The sequence below is a fragment of the Wyeomyia smithii genome, chromosome 3 (genome assembly GCF_029784165.1).
Source record: "Wyeomyia smithii strain HCP4-BCI-WySm-NY-G18 chromosome 3, ASM2978416v1, whole genome shotgun sequence".
In the NCBI taxonomy this organism is placed as follows: Eukaryota; Metazoa; Arthropoda; class Insecta; order Diptera; family Culicidae; genus Wyeomyia; species Wyeomyia smithii.
Genome location: NC_073696.1, coordinates 180,860,079 through 180,883,692, shown reverse-complemented (window position 1 = coordinate 180,883,692; position 23,614 = coordinate 180,860,079). Strand labels below are relative to the sequence as shown.

The following is a 23,614-nucleotide window of genomic DNA, read 5'->3' as shown; positions in this document are numbered from 1 at the left end:
CAGCCTAAAATGACTGAATACTACTCAATATGAATATATCCTTAATCAAGATGGTGCATAGAAGCCAAACATTGACCATGGACATCGTTTTGAATTCAAAGATATGGATATATCCAGAGTCGAGGTGATGTACAGAAACCAAAAGGCGAGGATGTTGTCATTGCGATAAAATCAATCAATCCAAATGATTTGTCTTTTGATTTTTATCATATCCTATGGCCGATTCGTCGTGCATTTGCAGAGTATAAACAAATCGCAAGGAGTCAATAAATTTGGAATGTTTAAAGTTATTTAATTTAACACAAAAATGGGCGGGACGAAGTTTGCGGAGTCTGCTAGTGTCATATTAAAATTAACGTTGAAGAGAGGTTATGAAAGGATTGTGTTAGTTTCGTCTAAATTCCAGTTTTTTTTAAAGTGTCACGAAATTTTTTGTTGAAGGTGTTTTGTAGGGGCCCTCAAAGTTTTTGCCGGGTGTCGGTAATTTATTGCCGATAACGGCACCACTGAGTGCTCGGTTAAAAATGAATGACAGCTGTCACAATTTTTCATAAATCTTGGTTCAACCTAACTGAAATTTCAGCACAAAATATTACCTAGCTATCACTATCAAGATTTCAGATATTTTTTGCTAAAAATTTCAGTTAGGTGAACCTAAATTTCGGAAAAATATGACAACTGTCATTATTTTTTTAACCGAGCACTCAGTGGTGCCGTTCTCGGCAATAAACTACCGAGACCAGGCAGAAAATTCGACAACTATCGATGATTTGACTGTTTACCAAACGTGCTAAGTGTGAGTATCAAAATATTCATAATCGCAGCCGGGTAAAAGGTTTTCCACGCCTGACATTACTATTCAAATCCGCCAGTAACGTAAATCTCGGTCACAAAGTCGTCATTCGGTCGGAATGAATCTGCACTCTCGGGGCACGAAATGGCCGAAGGGAAGCAAACATAATTGCTGGTTTATCATGTCATGCGAAAGGATTTACCGCAGATTACTCATATACCATTTTAAAAACCACCCGAGGCCATTACATTTTCCATTATTTCCGGCTCCGTGAAAAGGATACAAAGCACAGCGAACCGGTATCATTGCGGTTGTTACCTATAGGAGGATTTTCCTCGCTGAGCGAGCACAATGTAATCTTGGCAAATTGCTTTCTAAATGAATTTCATAGTCTTCGTAATACGCCAACAGATGAAAGAACCCACTCTAGTTCAACCATAAGTCACCGTCAGTCCACCCGGAAGTATCGTTGAAAGTTTTTCCAACGCTAATCCATTTCAGACTTGTTTACTTTATCGATCAATAAATATATCCTCATCCAACACCACCTATCACCGTAAATCGTGGCGAGTGAGTTCGATAGTGATAAACTGATAAGCATGGCCCATCTCAATTGTTACTTCATAAACGCAATTTAAAAACTCAATAGCAGTGTAAAGCCCTTATGACACGACCAAAGGGAACAAATTTGGTATAATTTGATTGTGATAATCTCAGCACACACACATCACCCACGCAGGACGAGGGGCTACTTCTAGGCCAGCATTCATCAAAACCCTCCTCTGGAAGGAAAAATCGAATGCGACTACAATCTGGCCCGGGATCATGAGCTAGCGTAACAACAATCAGTCAAATAAAGCGTCACTTTTCCAAATTCTACACAAACACGTTTGTTATAAGTGAAAAGCTATATGGAGAGAGAGCAGTCTTCGGAGCAAAGAAAAAATCCTGAAAGCAAATTGTTTGTCGATGACGGATTACGTTTCAGACTTTTGGATTCACATTAGACTTCTGCCGACCGGTGAACGTCCTGTTTACCGACTGAACCTACACACGAGAGCTAGTACGACATGGAAGCGAGAGGACGTAGTAATCGAGTCGTTATTTTTTGCCTATCTGCCAGCCAGTCGGATAGGATGTCAGTGGGCGACCGAAAAACGGTACTGATGCTGAGATCAAGAAAAGGGTGCGACGACAGGCAGGACGAATGGTTCATCCCTGCGCTCGGGAGGGAATGCACGGGTAGGGGAAACACAAACGATGTTATTCAAATTGGAGTAACAATAGCAATCGACTTTTGGTATAACGAATTTAGGGGCGAATGTCGAAATCAGTCCCAAAATCTTATTATAGATCATTTCTTCTTGGTTTGTTGTTTCGTTTTACATGAGTTCCCAACAGCGCATTCAAAGTTGGAAATATTGCAATTTGATATAACGTAGTACATATTGTAAAATCTTATGATTTATTTTAATGAATACTAATAGTAGATTATATCATCTGCTGCAATAAATATGTCCGTTTTAAACTATGTTATTCAGTGTTAGTTATAGCTTGACTATAACTAAGCTCGAATAAATATTAATTTTCATATAAATGCTGGATTTTTTTATTATAAATTTAAAGGGGTATATTTTTCCTAGTCTGTAACATATTTTCAGTTCGCTCATTTTTCGCTTTCCCAGCTGCACACACGGTCTACCTTATATCACTTTGATTGTCAAAAGCTTTGTTTTTAAACTAACTTTAGAGTCTATTTTTTGTCATCTCGTATTTTTATAACACTGCCTGTATACCCAATAATAATGAATAACAACAAAAATAAGCGTTCCATCGTAAAATATTCCCAAGTACATAACTTTATCAGTCCAACTTCAACTACACGAGTCATCTTGATAACGTGATTATTGTGTAGAGTTTCAGAGAAGATGCACTAGGCTTTTGACGAAAAATAATTTTATGAGTTTAAAAAGCATTGGAAGTAGAAGTAGAATTTCAAGATGTTATATTTTTAAATATCTTGGTTTTTCTGCAACCGACTGCTTGTACCTGTCTTCGGCATGGTGTTTTGTCCAATTAAACTACGGGAGACGGTTCTGACCCCCCGATGTCGATTGTTGAGCAATAGAATAAGTCGACAGTGGAATGTGATACGATATAGATGTGGGACTGCATATACTCGAAGATTTTTTCTCTTTTATTGAAATGTATTGTTTCATTGCAGAAAAATGACTTGGCACATCTTGGAGGTAAATCCACAAAATTATAAGTGACTATGTTGTACATTACTGCCACTTTGGTTTAAAAACCTTTTTGGGGTAAAAAATCTGGTCATAAACAAGCTCTTTATCTATTTGAATGTCTCTCTTCTGACGAAATATGACAGTTTTCGCAACATATTCGTACTTCAACGATGCAATTTAGGAGTACAACTTTTGGAACTGGGAACAATTATTATAAATGTTTGGATGTGGGGGTCAATCGCTACAATGTAGCTTATAACCTGAATTCTCCTGAAGTTTCTGTCTATTTCTGCAACTATTTTTTTGTTACTCCATTAACTTTCAGGGTTATGACTTCGAACTCTGTGCACTTTCGTTCTTTGCCTTCCTACTTGGCGAATGTCGGTTTGATTATCAGAGGTAGAAATTTAGCACTGATTCTTTCATCCAGAGAATCACACACTTTATTAATTTTTCGTAGTATCTCGGTGGTGTGCGATGTTTTCGTTTCTCTCAAGATAAACCTTTGGTGTTGAAAATATTTTCTTTTTCAAGTCGGTTGATAACATCAAAACAAGCATAAATGCTTATTTTCGATAACTCCCAGCAATCGTACAAACTTTATTCATTGGTCACTTTATAAGAGCATCTTCAGCGGAGGTCCAAATCATTGTTTTGTTCTATTGTTTTGGAACAAACTTAAATTCACTGCTGCACCGGTGGTGTAAATTTTGTTTTATACCAGATCTAAATTGAAAAAAAATTGAAACTGGTATACTGGTCTATTTTTGTCACTTTTTGGAACAAAAAATAGATCGTTCTAAAATCCTTTGTACGCTACCAATAGGTGGGTAAAATGACATATTTTAATTGAATACCTCATTTTTAGTTATTTCCATATAAGCGTTTAGCGAGTGTTGGGGAATAAACAAAACAAAGATTTTTCATGACATTTCACAATTCGTTTTTATGGCTTTTCTGAAAAAGAAAATGAACAGGTTTGTCGTTTCTGGCTTCAAGGAAACCGACCAGCTAAAGGGAGAATTCTGAAGACCATAACCGTAGGTTCAACTTCTTGGTTTGCAACCATCGGCCACCAGTATGACAAATATGTTGGCTATTCGTTAATCGCCTTAATTGTAATGGAACTAGAGGAGACCTAAAGAGACCAGAAAAATGTTCCTCAAAGAGACTGAACTGAAAACGTTAAAAATGCATGCTTGTTTCAATATCCTCAAAACCGAACCCAAGATGAACGTCTATGCGATCAAATATTTTTCGCTATCCTCCGAAGCCCTACTTGTAGCAGAAATTTTTCGATCATACCAGTCTTTCTCAGGATGAAATGTCATTGACACTCGGGTCAAACCGTCAAATATATAAAGTCTTATAGATATAAAGTGTCTTGCCAAAGTAATCGTTTAATGTGCATAAAAATTATTAAATTTCCGTTTGTTAAATATTGAGTGCTTTGCATTATAACAAGTCTCATAAACTGATAGAGCATGGGGTATTGAATTGTTGACAGTGTGACAGATGTCAACGGATTAAAACAACAAGATATACAACACCGGAGCGGAGAACGAAAAGTTGGTCTATATTAGCTTGTTCTATTCAGATTTTGCTGGTGTAAATCTAGAATAAAGTTGTTTCAAAAATAGACCACCGCTGAAGATGCCCTGAAGATTCAGAATTCGCACCTGGATGCCACCGATAAGTCAAAATATTGTATGTCGATTTGAAATTGCCTAATTTTTTAGTGGTTTCCAAGTTACCAAACATTATGCGCAATAGTGCTGGGTTTCAAGCTGTTATGATGTTTCGAGAAATGAAACGCAAGAGCGGTGAAACTGAGAATCAGAGTCTCTGTTTGTATAAAGTCCGGCAAATAGAAAACCTATCGTTCCGGCAACACAGTTTTTGTGCCGTTTGTTGTTAAGAACTATACAGTACTTTTTTTCACCATGTATAAGCGAATATCGTTTTTTGAAATTCTTCACAAGGTATGCAGTTTTGAAAGATTACATCGGTGATGCTTTGTTGAATATCACTGAATCAGTTTACAGGTTTATGCTGGATTACATATATGTAGTTAAAACTTCGGAAAAAATCAAAGTCTATATCACGCTCAATTACAACACTTTTAATCCACTCCTAAGGTTATCACTAAGTTTATTTAGATTGCTCGATTGGTACCCTTGTTTGACGTTAAATTGGTTCCTTTGGTTTCAACTTTGCGCGACTCTATATTATAAACATAGACTCTGCTTAGAATGAAAACAGTTAGCAATGTCATTTTTATGTCAATTTTAGTCAACAATGAGAAAGTTTTCACCAAAAAAAAACAAATTCAAATCATTTAAGAATCAAGACAAATGCTAGAATATGAAATATGAATATGAAAATCAGGACATACCCTACTAATTCAAGGCGGTAGTCTCCCTAAACATTGAACTTTTAAAAACATTTTTTCGCTTGTTCAGTTCCACATCTCAAGTATATCAAGGATCAATACGTATAGAGATTGACATATTTTCACGTCAAGTTTTGCATACCACACAATTACCCCTTCCCGCGTATAATAGTACCTTCTGATGGAATCGACTTTGCAGATTGGCTTCGATGTAAAGCGGCAAAAAAAATAGACAGAATGTGCTGTTCAAAGGACTCACACGCACTAGGGCTATTATTTTCTAACACCTCTTTTTGCTACTTTCACTGACGCTGGTGATATGAAACGCGTCAGGAACAGGAACAAAACGCGCGATTGACTCCGAATTGCGATAATAGTCGCGTTTCATGTTTTTTTACTCTTCTTGCACCAATTGTTGGATCCCGCAGCGAAGCAGAAGACAGGAACTCATTTATCTTTCTTGCAGGTGACAAAATTTTCTCATTTTCCCAGCTCACCCATCACACAGTAGCAACTCGGGTGTTAATTCTGTCTTTGAAAAGCCGCCCAGGGTTGGAACTACCCTCCAGTATGATCTCCGATGCAAAATCTGATGCTTATCGTAAGAAGCAAAACCGGTAAAACAATATGCCTCCCGTGGTTTGCGTCTTCTTTCATCTTTCACACTTCGTTGTTGGTAAAACAAAGTAGTTACAAATTACTGTCAGCAACGGTCCGGAGTAGCACAGTCAACAGATTGAAGATAGGCTTCGAGAGTCAGGGAAAGGACATCTTGCGTCGCGTTCCGGTATGCCCTGTTTTTGATGGGTAGCAAGCGCAATCTCTCGGAAAGAATGAAATTCAATAATAATAAACATAAAACAATAATTACCAGTTTCTCCTTCCTTCCCTTTCGCGCCTTGAAAGGACAAGGGAAAAGTATCGGAATCTGCTAAATACTTTTTAATGATCTAACCACTCTGTTTCGTGGCCTTTTAACAGTTTTAAGCAGCAAACTCAATCATCTCCTCCATGTTCATCATATAATTGCATGACGAGGAGCGGAAAGAACTCAAACGATTCATAAATCATTTTACAATTTTTCAAAATATATCAGTTATGCATAAATCACTTTTTTATGCCTCTCTTCGCCGCTTGAATGGGTAAAAGTGGCGACGCTCGAAACATTCCGTTGCTCTTGTAAAAATCAGTGGCAACCGTGAACATATCTTCTGTATAGCTTTTCCCCAAATGAAAAATGTGAATGTACACATACAACCAGCAAACGCTGCTGACGGTAGCTGACGTCCCGTGTGCATCAGGCTTTATTAGTCAGAGAAAAGGCACACAAAATTGATGACTGATGATACTCGGAATTGCTGCAGTTCCAAAAACGGAATACACCGTCAAATGACACACAGCGGGAAACGGTTGGCCACAATCTGTAAAATATTAAAAATGTTGTGTTTACAAAATATTGTGTTATCCTAAGTTTGGCTTTGCTTGTGCGCGGAAAAGTGCGAATTCATGTCGCAATAATTATCCAGCAAATACAATCAATTAACTTCGATAGTTTTACAAAAACTTCCACCAACTCTCTACTAAAAACGATACTTTTTTGGCCAAGAAATTGTCAGTGTAGTGGTCAGTGCCGACCACTACATTGATAGAAAGTATGATTACACGCTTGGTAGAAGTTGCATTATAGCTAAAACTAAATCATTGTTAAAATAAAATATTCAAACAATACCCTCAATGGCGACGCTGATGTGGTGATTATACAGGGTGTTACCGTGAAAGTGATACATACATTTGAGTGCCTCTTGTCGCATTGGGAGGCCTACCCTGTTAATCAGCTGTGTTTGTTTTGATTGCGACACATATTTATAGTTTTCTTTTAAGTGATAAAGGCATTGTTCCACTTTTTTTCTGAGGAAAATTGCAATGGATTCAAGTAGAGAACAAATCAAGATTTTGTATCTTACTGGAATGAGCAACATACAGATCAGAAAAAAAACTGTCACATCTGAATTTGTGCAGAATCTTCGTGTACAGGACCATCAGACTGTTTGAAGAAACTGGAACGGTTGTCTCCAAGCAGAAACCGAGTTAAAACAGAGTTTGCGGATTGCAGTGCTGATCGTAGCATTGGCCAAAAATTGCAGAAGTATCGATAATCGAGCATCAATAATTTTTCCTCGACAGTATCGATACCAAGCTGATCTCGAGGGAGGAGCATCGATACCAGCTGTATCGATACTCTGCCTGCTACTTGAAACAGGTCTATTAAAAGCTACCATTTTTCCTTAATTAGTACAGAAAATCAGAGATGCCAGGTGTTTTTGAAAAATGTAAGCAACTCCTCAAAAAACCTACAAAATCTGCTTAAAGTCTGAAAAAAATTGTCTGTGATTTGAGAAAATTGCGTTCGCGCAGGCAAAAGTCTGCAAAATTTTTTACAGATGTTGAGAAAGTCTGCGCAAATATAAAGAAACTCTGACAAAAATCTGCAGAAACTCTGGGAAAAATATAATTATCTGCGAATCAATAAAAATCTGCACACCAACTCTAAAAATCTGCGTTTTGAAGACAAATCTGCATAGTTTGTACCCCTGCGGTCAATCGACCTGATGGGACCACGGTTGGACAGAATTATATGTCACACACACAAATCAGTGCAATAGCATAAGCGCGTCTGCGGCCTTATTTGAAATATAGAGCAGCACGATAAATCTGGCTTTTTATTCTTTATTGTCTGCCTTTTTGCAAAAACTCGGCGCTTCCGATTTTACTCTGCACAGACAGTATTATCAAATGCGGGAGAATTTTTCTCGCAAAAGGCATGAAAAACCGCCTTGGAAATGAGCGGGTATATTCAACCCTGTTGGTATCTTTTACAAAAAGAGCACAAAACAAATTTCTGCACTGTTTGTAGAAGACTTTAACGCGATGGATCGTATCCGCGCACTGCTACAAGGATTTCTCGTTGGACAATTCATAGCAATCAACAATATTTTCCGATTTTATAGTTTCCCTTCAGTATCAAAAAGATATCGGGGCGAAAGTATCGATCCAGCTTGATATCAAAGTCGCCTGCATCGATAAAAAATAACGATATTCGGGTCCCAACGTATCGATACCGCAAGTATCGATACGATACCGGCCAATGCTAGATCGTAGCGGTTAAAGAACGTATCCGACGATATACCATTTTACTATAGATCATAAAAGCGACAGGTGTCACGGAACCTGGTGATATTGATGTTGCTCTTACGTGCGTTATATCAGCGGTTCCGTGCTACCTGTCAAAACTTCATTCAAGAGTTGTGTTTCGAAACGATACACACGAAATGGTCTATTATCTCGCAGAAAGATTGCCGACAGGGTTGCCAGATATCGATTGCTACTAAAGACGCACGCTGCTCACAACATCTAAACCACAACATTCTAATATAAAAAACGTCGGAGGCTGTTCTAAACAAGCAGAATGATCATGTTTATGACGCATGTCTTTGTGATATTCCAGCCGATAAAAGAGTAGACCGATTCCAGAATGCTTCAGCTATGATGATTTAAAAAGCAACATCAAACAGAGGGAAGTTGCCACTGCTATGAACATTTATGTGAAAATTAATAAAAAGTACTGTTTACAACACGTCATTAAAGACCATTTGCTGCCTTGTGCCAGTGCATAAGGCATTGGTTGTTCAGAAGTGGTGCAACGAAAATTTATGTTCATTAGTTCAAAACACGTTTAAAAAAACTTTTGGTGTTTACTAATGGTAATGGATTCTTATGGTACATTATGCGTTACACGGTTAATGGTTAGAAACTTGATCAAAATAATTACAAACACATTAAAACAACCTATGTAAAGGTTGAAACTACTCAAATTGTACTTGAAGCACACAAACTCAAATTCTGTTGTGTATTTCGCACTGATTTATAGTTTCAAACTCTGCAAATCACAACTATTCAGAATGAGTTCGTACGCTTCGAAAAAGTTGTGAGTTCTTCAAACCTATATCTGAGTGAAATCTATCCACTCTCTAGACTACCTAGTGCGAAAATTCCGGGAAAAAGATGATTCGTTACTTCAACCCGATATAGTACCCAAAATGAAGCGTGACATCAACTCCTGAATGAACTAATTTTCCTGCAATTTTTCGCTCTACCGTAATGCTGCGACAGAGGGTTTCGAAGTTAATAGACGGTGCATCATCAAAGTATCATACTACGACCAGACCCACCCGAATTCAATTAGGAACTTGAACGTTCATCCGAAGACGCTCGTTGTAATCCGAGCGGATTTGTTCCCTGTGCCACAGTTTCTCAGAGCGTATCGCATCGTCCGGACCGGCAAGGATTGTATGTCAAAATCAGACTGGGATCAGCTGAACAACCCTTGCTAAACATGTACATGCGAAAAAGACTACGGCTAACATTGTTGTGCAGTGAATGATAATTCGATAACAGCTTAATTCGCCTTTAGGCTCTGCGTTGGTAGTATGACAGTTTGGTAGTATGAATTGTGTGCGGTTTTGATCTTTTCGGTGAAAGTATCTCCCACCTTCAGCTTATATAGGGCGCCTGCTTTTGGTTTGTTGTCGTACTGTCTTAGCGCCCGAGGATACTGGCGAAGCTAAACTACAAATGTAGAAGTCGCAAGGGGGGATCCTAGTATCATTGGATCGAAAAAGAACAATCGGGCGTCGATTATGCAGATACGATATAGCTGCGGAGCGGATTCCTGCCTGAAGCTATCAAACGTCACCCAACGACGCAGAGTGGCATCCTGAAATGAACAAGCTCGGTTTTTAATTTTCCACGCTAATTTATATTCATTATTTTGTAATTTCTTTACGACATTTTCATTCCTACTGTTGCGAACAAAGGCAGCCATGGCTTGTATAGAGGATATCTCTATCACAAAGTAAGCTGCGTACCATCAGCCGGATCGATAGACGAATCGTCGTTCGAAGGCGTCAAATAATAGAGCTATTGTTGTCCAAATTAAGTTTAGCTTTAAATATATTCAAATATTTGGATAGCCGGCAGCAGTAGCTCTTGCTGTTTATATCCGAACGAGACGGGGAAACCGACAGCCTTGTTATTGAATCAAATGTTGCCCATGAGAGGAGTATAGTAATTTCGTTATTGGCATCATTTTTTTATTCATCCGCAAGCTGGTTATGCACGGCTCATGTTGTTGCCGTCGCTGTTGGTGTGATTTAACAGTATTATATTTACCCTTGCATCCACCTTTTTTGCTGTGTCTGTATGTGAGCTCATTGCTTCCTTGCTGGACTTGGGAATAATTCACATGAGCTTAAATCCAAACCCTCGTCACTTTAGTCTAGATTTTGCAAACCGAACGTTTTCGATATTCAATTACCGTACGGGTCGAGTCGTGATAATCCTCCAACTAGGTATATATTTAAATCCTTGTGGAAGTGGATTGCAACGTAGGTATGACTTGTGCTTATTTTGCCTTTTGTGTCGAGTTTGTTATTTGGATGTCTGCTACTGTATAATGTCGAACCGATCAGAGTAATGTTCTCAACAAGTTCCGCTCCCGGATTTAATGAGTAGTACATTTTGCAACGACTGCGCAAAATTAAAATTGTGGGGTCTTTTCCGATGTTTTGAAATTATTACTTTTAATGTGCAAAGTTATTCTACGAAAGCATAAACTATGATTTGACAATGCTAACGCAGTTGATTTTGTTCCGAACGTGAACGAATTAAGAGAATGCGTTGCTTTTTGTTTTACTGAGCGCACCAATTAAGCTATCATTATTTGAGATTCCATAAATGGAATCATCATCGAATTTTTTCCATACTTTACGACGATGCAAAGAGTTCGATCTGTAGCACACAGTGCGAGAATGGTAGAACAATTATGACGCTTTTGATCAACTAGCTTGTCAATGCTATCAAACGTTGCGTACCGGCATGACATATGGCTGACAAACATCAATCACGACATTGCGGCTTCAGATGACCGTTGCCGTTCCGTGTCCTATAGGAAATCATACATAGAAGATTCCGCACTTTTGCGTACGCTCTTCGGTAGAAGTCAGGCGCACACAAATATGGTATGCGTGTTCCTGTCGGAGTCTTCACACGGACGTTTATTAGTTTTCTCGTTTTGGGTGAATGATTGCTGACGGGTTTGTGATGCATTTTTCCACCGTTGTTTGGTGAGAAAGTTGCGACAGAGTTCTCAGTTATATGATGTCGTCGGTTTTGTGGACAGTTCAATTTTTGACGTAGGACTACGACTTACCGCACTATATCGGGATACATTCTGCAGAAACTAAAACCAAAGTGTGACGTCGGAATGAAAGATTTCAAACGGTAATACTGATGTAAACACATGATGGATCACAATAGTCAATATGTCAATATGTTGGATTGATAAAATGATGGACAATTTTTTTATGTTTTAGTTATCCTTATCACTTCAATGCTTAACAGTGAAAATTGAATAAAAGTTTCAAGGTCGAGTTTTCACAAACAATATACCAATCACATGCGAGCACACCTAGCACAGACTTCATGAGTAGACACCAACTGCCTGCTGCGATATCCTCTATATCAGCGGCAAAAAAAAACTTGACAGAATCTCCCCGTCTCAATAGGTCAACTAATGTCTGCTTCCCTGAGCCTAGACTGTTTTGATGTCTTGAAGGTGAAGCTTTTTCGGGGAGTTCGTAACCACCTTCTTTATCAGACAGTTTAACGATCTGCTGTTAGAATGCTATTAAAACTGATGTCTTGAAAGAAAACATGCTGGCTACACAGGCAACAGTACTATATGAATAGGGCGCTTTTCACTCGTCGTCTGTCAGTGCAGTAAAACTCGATATTCATTTGTGTGCAGCCAAGCCACACCTACCATCGATTTCTGAGACTTTTTTACTCAAAATAAGATATAATTTAACCACCACTTTAAGATATTAGCGAATTATCATTAATGCTCAGAAATAATTGATATTATTTTGCTTTGTGAAATATACTAAAACTATGCCAAACCCGGTTTCGTAGAATCACCGTTTTGAGCTCAGTTTTCGTCCGATTTAAGATCTGTTTTTTTTTTTTCAAAAGATGGGTAAAAAAATGCTAATATGTGGACAAACTCTTAGAATTTTGATATTTGGTCTTAAAACAAAATGGCGTCGAAAAAACATCAAAAATTTCCAGTTTCTCAAAAATTCAAAATGGCGCCATTGTTGCCCCTTAAGTTGAAATATGTTCAAACTCCGGGAAATTTATTTTCGCATCAAACTTCATCAAAAAATCATTCATAGAAGGCAAGGCAAAAAAATTGTTGCACTGTGTAATCGCACGTTTTTGGCACATGTGTGCCAAAATCTAACCGTGTTAAAAGTAAAACATGCTTAAATCAAATATTGCCTGTAGTCAGTCTCAATATGAAATATAAAACTACCGTGGTCCTACGTCAACTTTTCGGTCGTGTCTTGGATACCACCCTCCTACTTTTTTGCAGTTTTGAGTTTTGCATAGCAACCGTGCTTTGAGTTTATGATGGCAAGATGGGTTTTAAATTGGATAACGTCTAATAGAGTTATATGCCATCACGGGAATGCAGGTTTAGTAATGCTAATTTTTAAACACATTTCTGTCTTCTACGTATGAATTAGGGGTTAGGTTAGGAGTGTTGCACCAAACGACGATTTTTTACATTCTCTTTGAAGCGGCACCGTTGCATAATATTGGTTTCTCTGGTGCTTAATCAACGTTTAAATTAGGGTTGGGAAACCTATCGATAACTATCGTTAGTATCGATAGTTGCCGGCTATCGATAAAATCGTTAAGCTTTCAGCGTTACCGATAGTTATCGATATTTTTTTTCTCGCATTGGAATTTATACTCAACAATGATGCCAGAGCTGAAAAAAATAAATTGGCCTTGCCATTGTTGAAAGCGATTTCGATGCTTGTTCGCTCTCACACGAAATCCTCTTTAAAATTGTTAGAAAGATGATCATTTTCGCTCACTCTAACTTATACGGACAACGACGAGATTTCGCATAAATGCGAATTATGTGTGCGAATAAACTTTGAAATATTGTTCCTACCCACAACGGAAGCAACACTTTGTTGTTTTCTTCATCTGGTTCTAGCTGTCAAGCTACCGATAATTTTCGATAGTATTATGGAATTTATCGATAATTATCGATAGCCGTTTTAGTTGATATTTTCATCCCTAGTTTGAATAAAATAAATTACAACATATCTATGTGAGTTACCACCTTTTGAAATAAAAACCTTTTTAACCTTCATTTTTAATCCAAAATTATCCGGCAATGGAACTCACACTACAGGTCGGACTCGATTATCCGGAGACTCGATTATCCGGAATTCTAGACTCGATTATCTGGAATTTTATTTTTTTGGTGTATTGAAATCAAATCTATCGAAATTTGTCTCCACAAATTCCTTTCCCACTGCCGCTCCTAACCTTTTAACTTGGTTTTTAGCTTTACAGGTGAGGAGGTGATAATGTCACAAATGCGGATTTTTTTTTTCAGAATAAACTCCTGGAAACTAGAGGATAAGTAGAATATTTTCGAGCTTAAATAACATTTTTTGATTTTGTCTTTTTTGTTGAATATCCACGATGAAATAATTACCATGCTCATGAGTATTCTTTTTTCGCCGAACACATTGCTTAAATTATGTTGCTCGCGTCTGACCCGATAACTTGAAGACATCAACTTTGACGTAATCTACAGAACATGAATGTTAGTTTTTATATGTTTCTTTAGTAATAACAATCTTTAAATATATACTTATAAACTATAATTTCTCTATTTTTTGTTCTGCAAATAAGCTTTCTAGGTTGTTACTCCGTTATGAAATTAATCTAATTCGGTTTTCCATTATTCGACAGTTACCACCAATAGTTTAGTAATCTGTTTCACTTGAACTTTAAAATCTAACTAATTAAATTTAAGTAAAACATATACGCATAACAATAGTTTGACAAAATAAAATCGATTTTTAAATAACTAATTTTTCTCAATATTTTTTTATATATAGTATAGCGAGGTACAACTCAGTATTATTGCGAAAAGCTATAACAAAAATATGTTTTATTACAAAACTATCAAATATTACCATTGTATTCAAACGTATTACCAGTATTTTCCGAACTTCTTGTAACATTATAATTTCACTCTACTGTATGAATAGGGTAGATAATGCAACTCTTAAAAAAAGTAACCATTTTTTGCTTATTTTGTTCCTATTCTTTTTCGCTGCTAAATGTCGCAATTTAAAATTCCCTCTCCCCTCGCTTCCTTATCTGAATACGATTTAGATCAGATTGTGAGAGAAGTCACATGCATTTCGAATCCAAGTTGCGGATTTGTATTGAAAATTTAGCATGTGTATCTGCATATCATAAAAGATTCTTGGTATCATATAAACATCCTAAAAGCACGATAAGCGTCAAATGGTTGACAACTGTGGACTTCGAAGTCACTTGACAGATTTGAAGAAGCAAATTTTTTACCATTCTATCACTAGTTATTTTTCTGTAATTCCTGTGCAAAAACATCGTAGTTTAAAATGGTTTAACACATTTTTTTTCTTCGGCTGCAACAACTTAGTGCGTACTTTTGCTTCGCAGTTTCTGCGTACTTTTGCCACACAATGAATTTTACAACTCGATTGATTTTTTTTTTGACAATTGCAAAATTCACTTTACAAACTAAATTACATAACAGTTTTTTCGATTCTTTTTCTTTAGAGTTTCTATAGTTTTCGAATAGGTAAATTGTAATTTCCGAAACTAAGAAAAATGGATCGACACAACACTTCATAACAGCGCACCATTTAAGGGGTAATATTCACCAAATGCTCAAAAAACTAGGCTTTATTCATGATTTTTTTAAGGGCATTTGAGATGTACGATATATAAATAATATATCATTGGCATAAGCCACCAGCTGTGCAGCGATTGTCGTGAACCGCTTTTTTCAGGATCTTCCGCGGCGAGCAGTAGAAATCGTGCCCAACTCCACCTACAACCAAAACAAATTTTTTTCATTATCTTCATAAGTGTCGCTAGTGAAGTACACATGATTATATTTTTAAAATTTTTCTTCGCAAAATAGTAACGGTTTGGAACAAAATTCATTTTCGACAAAGAAAACGACTTTAATTGTTTATAACTTTCGTTACTGTTAATCAAACGCTTAAATCGTGTGTACCACACTAGATAATCTAATGAAGAACAAAAAAAACAATATCGCACGCTTAGCCTTGGGGCTAATAGCGGTCTCGATCAACTAGATTATAGTTGAGAGAATTCGTTATCGATATTGTTTTTGGCACATTTTGCATGTTTAGGATAAGTACAACGATACACCGTGACCCAGTGCTGAGTCGAGAAATTTTCCAGCTCGAAAAGTTCCTTGACTCGATCGGGAATCGAGCCCGATATCACAACCGTGTGGGAGAGCTAGCCGACCGACATCGCTAACCACAGAGCCACGGGGACCACATAGTTATCGACCACATCTAATGAAGAAGCTACAGTTAAAATTTCAAGTCAATCGGATGTAACTTTTTCAGTTTTACTGCTCACCGATTTTGAAAACATGGTTCTGAGAAAAACGCGTTTGGAGTTTAAAAATGCTATAAATCTTAAGAATCGCAATAATAAATCCCCTAATAGTTTTTGAACCTGCAGTCAGCTATCCTTGTGCCGTGAAGTTGTTCTTCTTGGGCTTATTTTATATTTCTTCCTTTATTTTGTCTGATGTAAGGCTGCACCCAGCCTCTTTCGCGATATCGGACATGCGATGCTCAGCGACTTTGACGCGGTTGGCGTCCGATCCCACGCAAAACTTAAACTTGTCACTCATATTTAAGTACTTTTGAATATAATTCACAGTTAAAAAATATAGAAAAACTCAAACAGAGAACGTACACAACGAGAACGGCTGATTAACTAAACAAAAGAAAATTGTGAGTAAACACGTGCTGTAGAGACGCTGTGACGGTCGAAACTTGATGCAGCGACCTCTATACTTCAAATTTGAAACACGATATCGATCATAGGTAACTTCTATTAGTGTACAAAGCCTCGAAATTTAAAAAAAAATGAGCATCCCTAAAATATACGAAAAATGTGATTTTGGAGCATAAAAGTTGTTCGGTAAAAATTGATTTATACGAACTTTGAGTGTAGATCAGCCCTTGGGCGATGTAGATTTTGATTCTAGGATAGTTTTAGCATGATTTAAGCCAATAAAAAAATGACCAAAAAAATTTGTTTGATGGATATTATACCTTAAACGAAACCTTTTGTGTTTACATGTGTGCTCAGCTGACGTTAGAATACTGCAAATTGATACAACCGACGGAAAATAGGTGAGAATAAAAAAAATATCTGTACTTGGTTGATATGCGTTTTAAACAAGATGGAACTCGGTGAGCAAATAATCTCTCGTTTTGATCCTGTAAATTGGCCAAAATGCTGGAAAAGTAAAGCAAAATAGGACTAGGCTGACCAGATTTTCTCGGGATAAAAACGGGACAAATGGGTTCAAAAAACGGGGCATATGATAAAATTGATTTTTGGAAATTTTTACCAACCAAAGCATACAAACAATCATTTATTGCATTGATGAACTCACCCGATCCTGAAGAGTGTGATTTTTTGCAATAAGTTCCTGAAATTTGTCACATGATGATCGAGATTTTGACTAACAATTATGATGGTCTCAACATTCAATCGCGACTTTTTCGTCAGTTCACGATAGGGGATATCTTTCCAGTGGTGCGGTTGTGTCATTGCTGCTTGGAAACTTATTTTCCATTTAGAAAAATTTCAATGAAAAGCTCTATTTAACGAACGGAAAAAACGGTACTGTCCCGTTAAAAACGGTACGTCTGGTCAGCCTCAATAGGACCTTCCGTACGGACTATTTGATACGAAACCGTGGCGCACATTTGTATTCAGTAATCTTGAAAAAGGCAGGAACCAACTCATCAACTTTAATAAAGATTTTGTACACATTTAAAACATTTCGAAAAAAGTTTTTTTATATATTCTTGAAGAACGGTTTGCTTTTCGTATACAATCCTAATAAATCAACGTTATATCCATCAACGGCTTACCGTCGTTTTCACGAATTTCGAAGCGCAACTGATATTAATTTCAAGGTTACCAACATTACAAAGATCACCAACAAAGCGTACCACAACCGGATGGTGTCATGTCAACTGCTCACTACTGAAGCACTACAGGGTGAAGGTTAACAACATAATCAGTTTTTGCGGCAACATCATCATCATAAGCATCAACATCATCAACAAAACATCACCGCCATCGTGGTGATCGTCTCCGAGATCGTTTCCAACCGGTCAGCTGCTGCAGATATTTTGTTTACTTCACATTTCAACAAATATCTGCTCTGTGCTTGTTTGACCAGAGTGAACCCTATCTTGGGCGGTTTGCGTCCCAGGCGATGACCACAGCGATGTATTATACAAACTGTTCGCTGGGATTTCTCCCAAACACTGTTTGTACTCCGACGAAGAGTGTTAAAGTCTACTGCACGACACACCGTTTTGAAAAAAGAACAAAGGAGTTCAATGAGTTCAGCAAAGACCGATGTGTCACTTGAATTTGACTTGCAAACTTACGTGTATAAAGATATATCAAGCATCGTTAACAAGTTTAGCTAAAAAAATTTGTTGAGTTTAGTCAAAAATGCAAAGATGATATTGTTCATATTATAATTATACTAGCATGATTATGTTTATGTAAGCTTACTAGCTACACGGCGATACGAGCGATACATAGGCACGATCACGAGGATATACCAGCCTGAGCTGATAGAAATCTTCAATGCTTGAAGCAGCAAAAGACCTAAATTCGATTATCATTAAACACTTTCCTTTGTGTTCGATTGTCTACCAACCCCGGATAACGTTTAGGGGAAGCAATCACGAGATTTACTTTGTATCCCCGAGGCACTGTCTGTTTGGCTGAGAATCGGTAAATATGCGTTTCGGGTAGATACCAGACGTGAAGCACTGCCTATAACCCACTAGAGTCGAGTTGAAAGGGGTTATGTTACTACTGCTTCTGTTGCTGCCCCGATTGATGAATGCTTTGGGCCAGAATGAGGTGTCGAAAATGAGCAAACATAAGGGTGCCAATGTGGTGACATGAATCTAAATACCGTCGGCAAGCAGTATTTACTGCACAGATTACTGCCTCAGGGGTGGCCGGGGCGGTAGGTATTGTTGATTCGGGAGTAGTTGACTCAATTGCTAGCCATGTAGAACTTCCTTGGCGGCAAAGGGCGAAACAATCCATATCAAATTGTCATGATAATGAATGCAGGGCATCGTTTAACCATGTCATCCTGTAACGAAACGACAACGACGGTAAAATCGGTCCTCAGGGAAATTGCTGAAACGATGGTGGGCTGCTCGCTCGCGCCTCATTTGTGGTGAACTGATTTGCATATTTTATTAAATGTTGAGAATTATGTGGTTTTGTTGTTTTTAGGAATTACGACTGCCGAGCAGCAGTTACGAAAGACTGGGATAAATGGATTATTTGACGACGTACAACGAATGTTTGCTTGTTTTAATGCCTCATTTGAGTTTCTAGCAGCGTTAAGGTAAATATTTTCCTTGCTAAAATAACGCACAATTCTGTAACTTCACTTTAATCAGTACAGCAAATGTGTGCTGTTTAACATTGATTGTTATGTGCTCATTGACCGAAAACAAAATCGCATGTGCAGAACAACAAGATTTTGCATGCATATGCCCATTACTGTAATCAAAATGTGGCTTTCAATAAAATAATTTCTATTCTGATATTTCATAGTGAGTTTTTGTGAAGATACTCTGCGGAAGTGATTTCTGCATATTCCGAAGATTTTGAACCTTCAACGAGATTTACTTTAACGAGAAATGCAATCGAAAACCAACCAACACATTGCGCAGCACATTAAGTTACATTTTGACAGCTCCCGTTTCATCCGCAGTGAAATACGCCAGACGCGTAGAATTTAAATTTTAGGGTCACAAGTCGAGAGACGCACGCAGCTAAATACGTAGTTACGTGATGGATTAGAATTGTTGCTTGTCTAGGAGTGCAGAGTGTCACTAGTCGTTTCCTAATTTTGCTCTATACTTGCCAGAAGAAAGGGCATGAAGGAGCACCACCAGTGATGACGATGAGGATCACATGAATACGCCACATCAAGTATCCATCACCGATGGCGCCGGAAATGAAAATACAGTGTGTCTATATTTACACACTCTCTCGGGATTAACGCTTTAGGATGGAACGTCACAGTGGGTAGCTCGATTGCACCCTGGTAGAGCGGAAGGGAAGCAGGAGGTTGGCCAGAGTGGTTACACATGGTCATCAGGACTGGGACGACAAAAGCGAACGAAGGAAGTGTAAACATATAATCGACAGGACTGTGGACGCTTTATTGTGTGTTTGCAGCGAATCATGGGAGTCTCTCGTGTTGTGAGAGAAAGGACGACGAATCAAGAACAGGAAAATTCATTTGAAATTAAGAAAGAGGATATGGCTTTTGTGCTCAAGTCATATGTGGGATGACAGTTTACCGCAACATTGTTTTCCTTCGCTTTCTGTTTATTTATTTAGACTTAATTTTCGTCTGCTTGGAACAACAAAACAAGGGAAAGAATATTTTCTTTTGAGAGGTTGCTTCTTAGTTCACTAAGTAATTTTTCATTGGTGCACGTTGATGCTGAGCAAATACACATGATACAGCTTCATAGCAAAATATTAAGCAGTCTTTTCAATTTTGTTATTCAATAAAAACCAGTGCAAAAAATTGTATGTGTCTAAATGTCAAAACCGCATTTATCTACTTGCTAATCGCTGTTACTTTCTTGAAAACTTTCAGACACAACCAACCACCTCTATCTGGTTCAGGGGCAACCTCAGTAACGCCACGTCGTGGGGAAGCGCCTCTATCTCCAACGGACACTGATTCGGACTCGGATATATCCCTTGGAACTCATTCGCCTATCCCGAGTATGTCGTTGCAGCACAGCCCCAGCTCTCTGCCTGGCTCTAGTGAAGATCGTCTGAATGACGAAAGGGATCGAGAGAAAGATTTCCGTAGTTTTGCCTCTCTGCACTCGTTCCGTTTTGGAGATCATCTGGCAGGCGGTTTCTTACCTGGTAAGTATCAAGAATTTCAGTTCCAAACTTTATTGAAGATATATACTGGGCTGTCGCCCTAATGACCGTCATACTGTGAATACATAGCAATTTCCAAAAACTTTTCCTTTTCACTTTTAGGCTCGTTCAATAACAGATTTATGCCTTATCGCCTCGGTGACAACTCGCCTCCGATCAATACTCACTCACCCCCAATAGGCCTGACACATCTTCCAATCACTCCGACCGTACTTCGGCCGCAGCCTCATTTACCAGCATCGCTCTCCGTGACGGCACCGACGGCCACAACCACCTCGATGAGTGAGTCCCCAAATAGTAACAGCAGCGCCACCACCAGCTCTATCAACAACGGTCCTAGCGGATTAGCAGCGGCAGCAGCAGCCGCAGCGGCGGCATCTGTAGCAGCCAATGGTAATACACCGCTGATGGCACCAATGTCACCACTCAGAATACGGGTCAGTTCACCGACACGGCTCAATTCGGACCTGCTGCAACACAGCGCGCACCATCAGAGCCTCATGAACGGCTTGAATGCTAGTGGAATCGTTCGGATTGTTCCTAACACAACGACCAGTCTTCTTCACCGGCCATTTTCACCGTCGCCCAAACCGAAGGAGGCATCGTGATAAATTTCACCGTCGCACCTTTCGCCGGGTAAACGTTCCGAGTGCGGTAACCTTAGTAGTTGATTAATGTAATAAAAAAAACCGAAAGGAAAAAACAGGGAGCGAGCGTGCTAAAACGGAGTTGGAACTAAAGCAAATAAATCTCCTAAAAGTTGTTACTAAAGCCATAACGATAAAGCAAATTGTATGCTTTTAAGTAAGACATATTTCTATATGAAAGCGCTGCTTTTGGTAAATTAGATTTACTTTAAAACTTTCGGAAAAATCACGTCATATTTATTTCACTTTTACGATCGATGCTACATAATGTAGCGAAAGAACTGAGGAAAAACACCCTGCCTATGTAAACTGTAGTAATGCTTCTAGTGTATGCGTGCGTTGGGCGGTTCGATACACTACCACGATGAGCAGCCTGGGCCGCTCATGCGTTATAGTGCTCACGAACCGAACGATGGCAGCACTGCATTGACTGGATGCAACATTTCCCCGATCGACGCTTCATTTGTCGCATCAGATGGTCGCGCCACGAGAAGGGGAAATTATAAATTTTCCTCACTCGCACGAGCACAATTTGTTCGTAGTCATTAAAGTAATACCATGAAGACTATCCAAGTCGCAAAAATCAATAATATGAACGTGCACTAGTTTAAATGTAGAAAAAATTATTTAAATTAAATTAAAACAGAAGAAAACTCTTGTACATAACAAAAAGGTAAACATTCGAAGCAAATATCGTAACATTAATTATGACAACGGATTTAAAACGCCGATACAGGGGTAGCGTATAATGCACAGAAAGGGCGAACCAGCCACACAAAGATGGAAACCTAAAACAATACAAAACCACATTCAAACGTATGAAAATGTTGAAAATGAATATGGAGATAGTAAAATGGGAATAATTGACCTAAAGTAGTGCTAATTACTCATCGACTTTGTTCGTACCACCCGAAGAGACGCATTAGGCATTTCACTTTTCCACTTTTTAGTTCATCACTTGGGTTCACTTCTCTGGGACAAAAGAAGGCCGCAGTTTTCAAGCTACAGCAACAGAACGCTTCGATTGCACTCTGTCTGACATGAACGTGAATATCGAAGCGGGCATGAAAAGACATTAATTTATATGTGAACGAAAAGCAAGCAGCAACAGCTGAGCGAAAAAAAATTCCATTTGCAGGCAAAAATCGGCTCGGACCTCAAGCAAGAAACGTAAACTAAAAGCACAGCAGTAGCGTGTAGGACAACAATTATAAGCAAGCACACTAATAACAGAAAATAGTTTTACAAGAGATGAAAGCAACAGCTAGCACAAAACGCTTAGTGGAGAAGATACTGCATTGGTAAAACTAACTAGTACACACAAAATGGTATAAAGTGGAGAGGAAGTCGGACAAATATATCTACATATATTGTAAATAAATTGCTGCAATCAAATTATATTAATTATAACGGTAATAAATTAATTAAACTGAATCACTCTTTGTTTTAATGCCATTTGACCATTGGAGAGTGAAAATAAATAATAACACTCTACGAAAAGTTACAACTAGCTTATTTCAATTCAACCACAAATAGACATTTTTTGACAAATTCTGGAAACAATTTAGAAAACTCAATGTTATAAACTTCGTTACTGAGCAGTTCTCGAAAGACGGGCAACCATTTGAATCGACCATTTTTTATCTGACTACTCTTGACTTGACTCTGTTCGACAAGCTTAACATTTTCTGTAAGTGTGCATGTGTGTGTATATTTTTTCATCTCACTCACTTTTCCAAAAGATGGCTGGACCGGTTCTCACAAACTTAGTGTCAAATTAAAGATCTTGTTGCTCCATAGGTTGCTATTAAAATTTATTGCAATCGACATTTTAGTTTAGTATGTGAAATTCACCAAACTTGATTTTCTCAGAGATCACGTAACCGACTTAAACAAAACTAGTTTTGAAAGAACGGGTTGCTTTTCAAACGTCTAACTAATAAAATTTATAAAATTTGTGGATCGAAAGATACAGAACAATTTTAAAACAATGGTGAGATTTAGCCTTTCTTATCCGCACTTTATTATTTGTAGTGACAGATTTGCCAAAAAACTTCAATTTTTAGAAAAACAACCATCTTGAAAATTTCTACTAGATTCACATTCCCACACATACAAACATTTATTCGCACATACAAACATGTACACACACATACAAATTACATTTGAATAAATATGTTTCGAATATATCACGCGTTTTTTTTTATCGTAATATAATCGAAACATTACTGTGGGGTTTTTTTTTTTGGAACCAGGATGATGCTCAGAGGTCGGGAATCAACTTCAGACTTAATTTTAAAATCCGAAATTGTGA

At 38.0% G+C, this 23,614-nt stretch overlaps 1 protein-coding gene across 1 annotated transcript in view; it reads left to right on the top strand.

The window, feature by feature from the left end:
• The window catches only part of LOC129731501 (homeobox protein SIX6), a 110,452-nt gene extending 87,718 nt beyond the window's left edge, over positions 1 to 22,734 (top strand). The window contains exons 4-5 of the mRNA XM_055691565.1: positions 20,355 to 20,635; positions 20,756 to 22,734. Coding sequence (XP_055547540.1) covers positions 20,355 to 20,635; positions 20,756 to 21,261 — 787 coding nt within the window. The 3' untranslated portion in view covers positions 21,262 to 22,734. The remainder of the gene's footprint in view (positions 1 to 20,354; positions 20,636 to 20,755) is intronic.
• Positions 22,735 to 23,614: the final 880 nt, after the last annotated feature.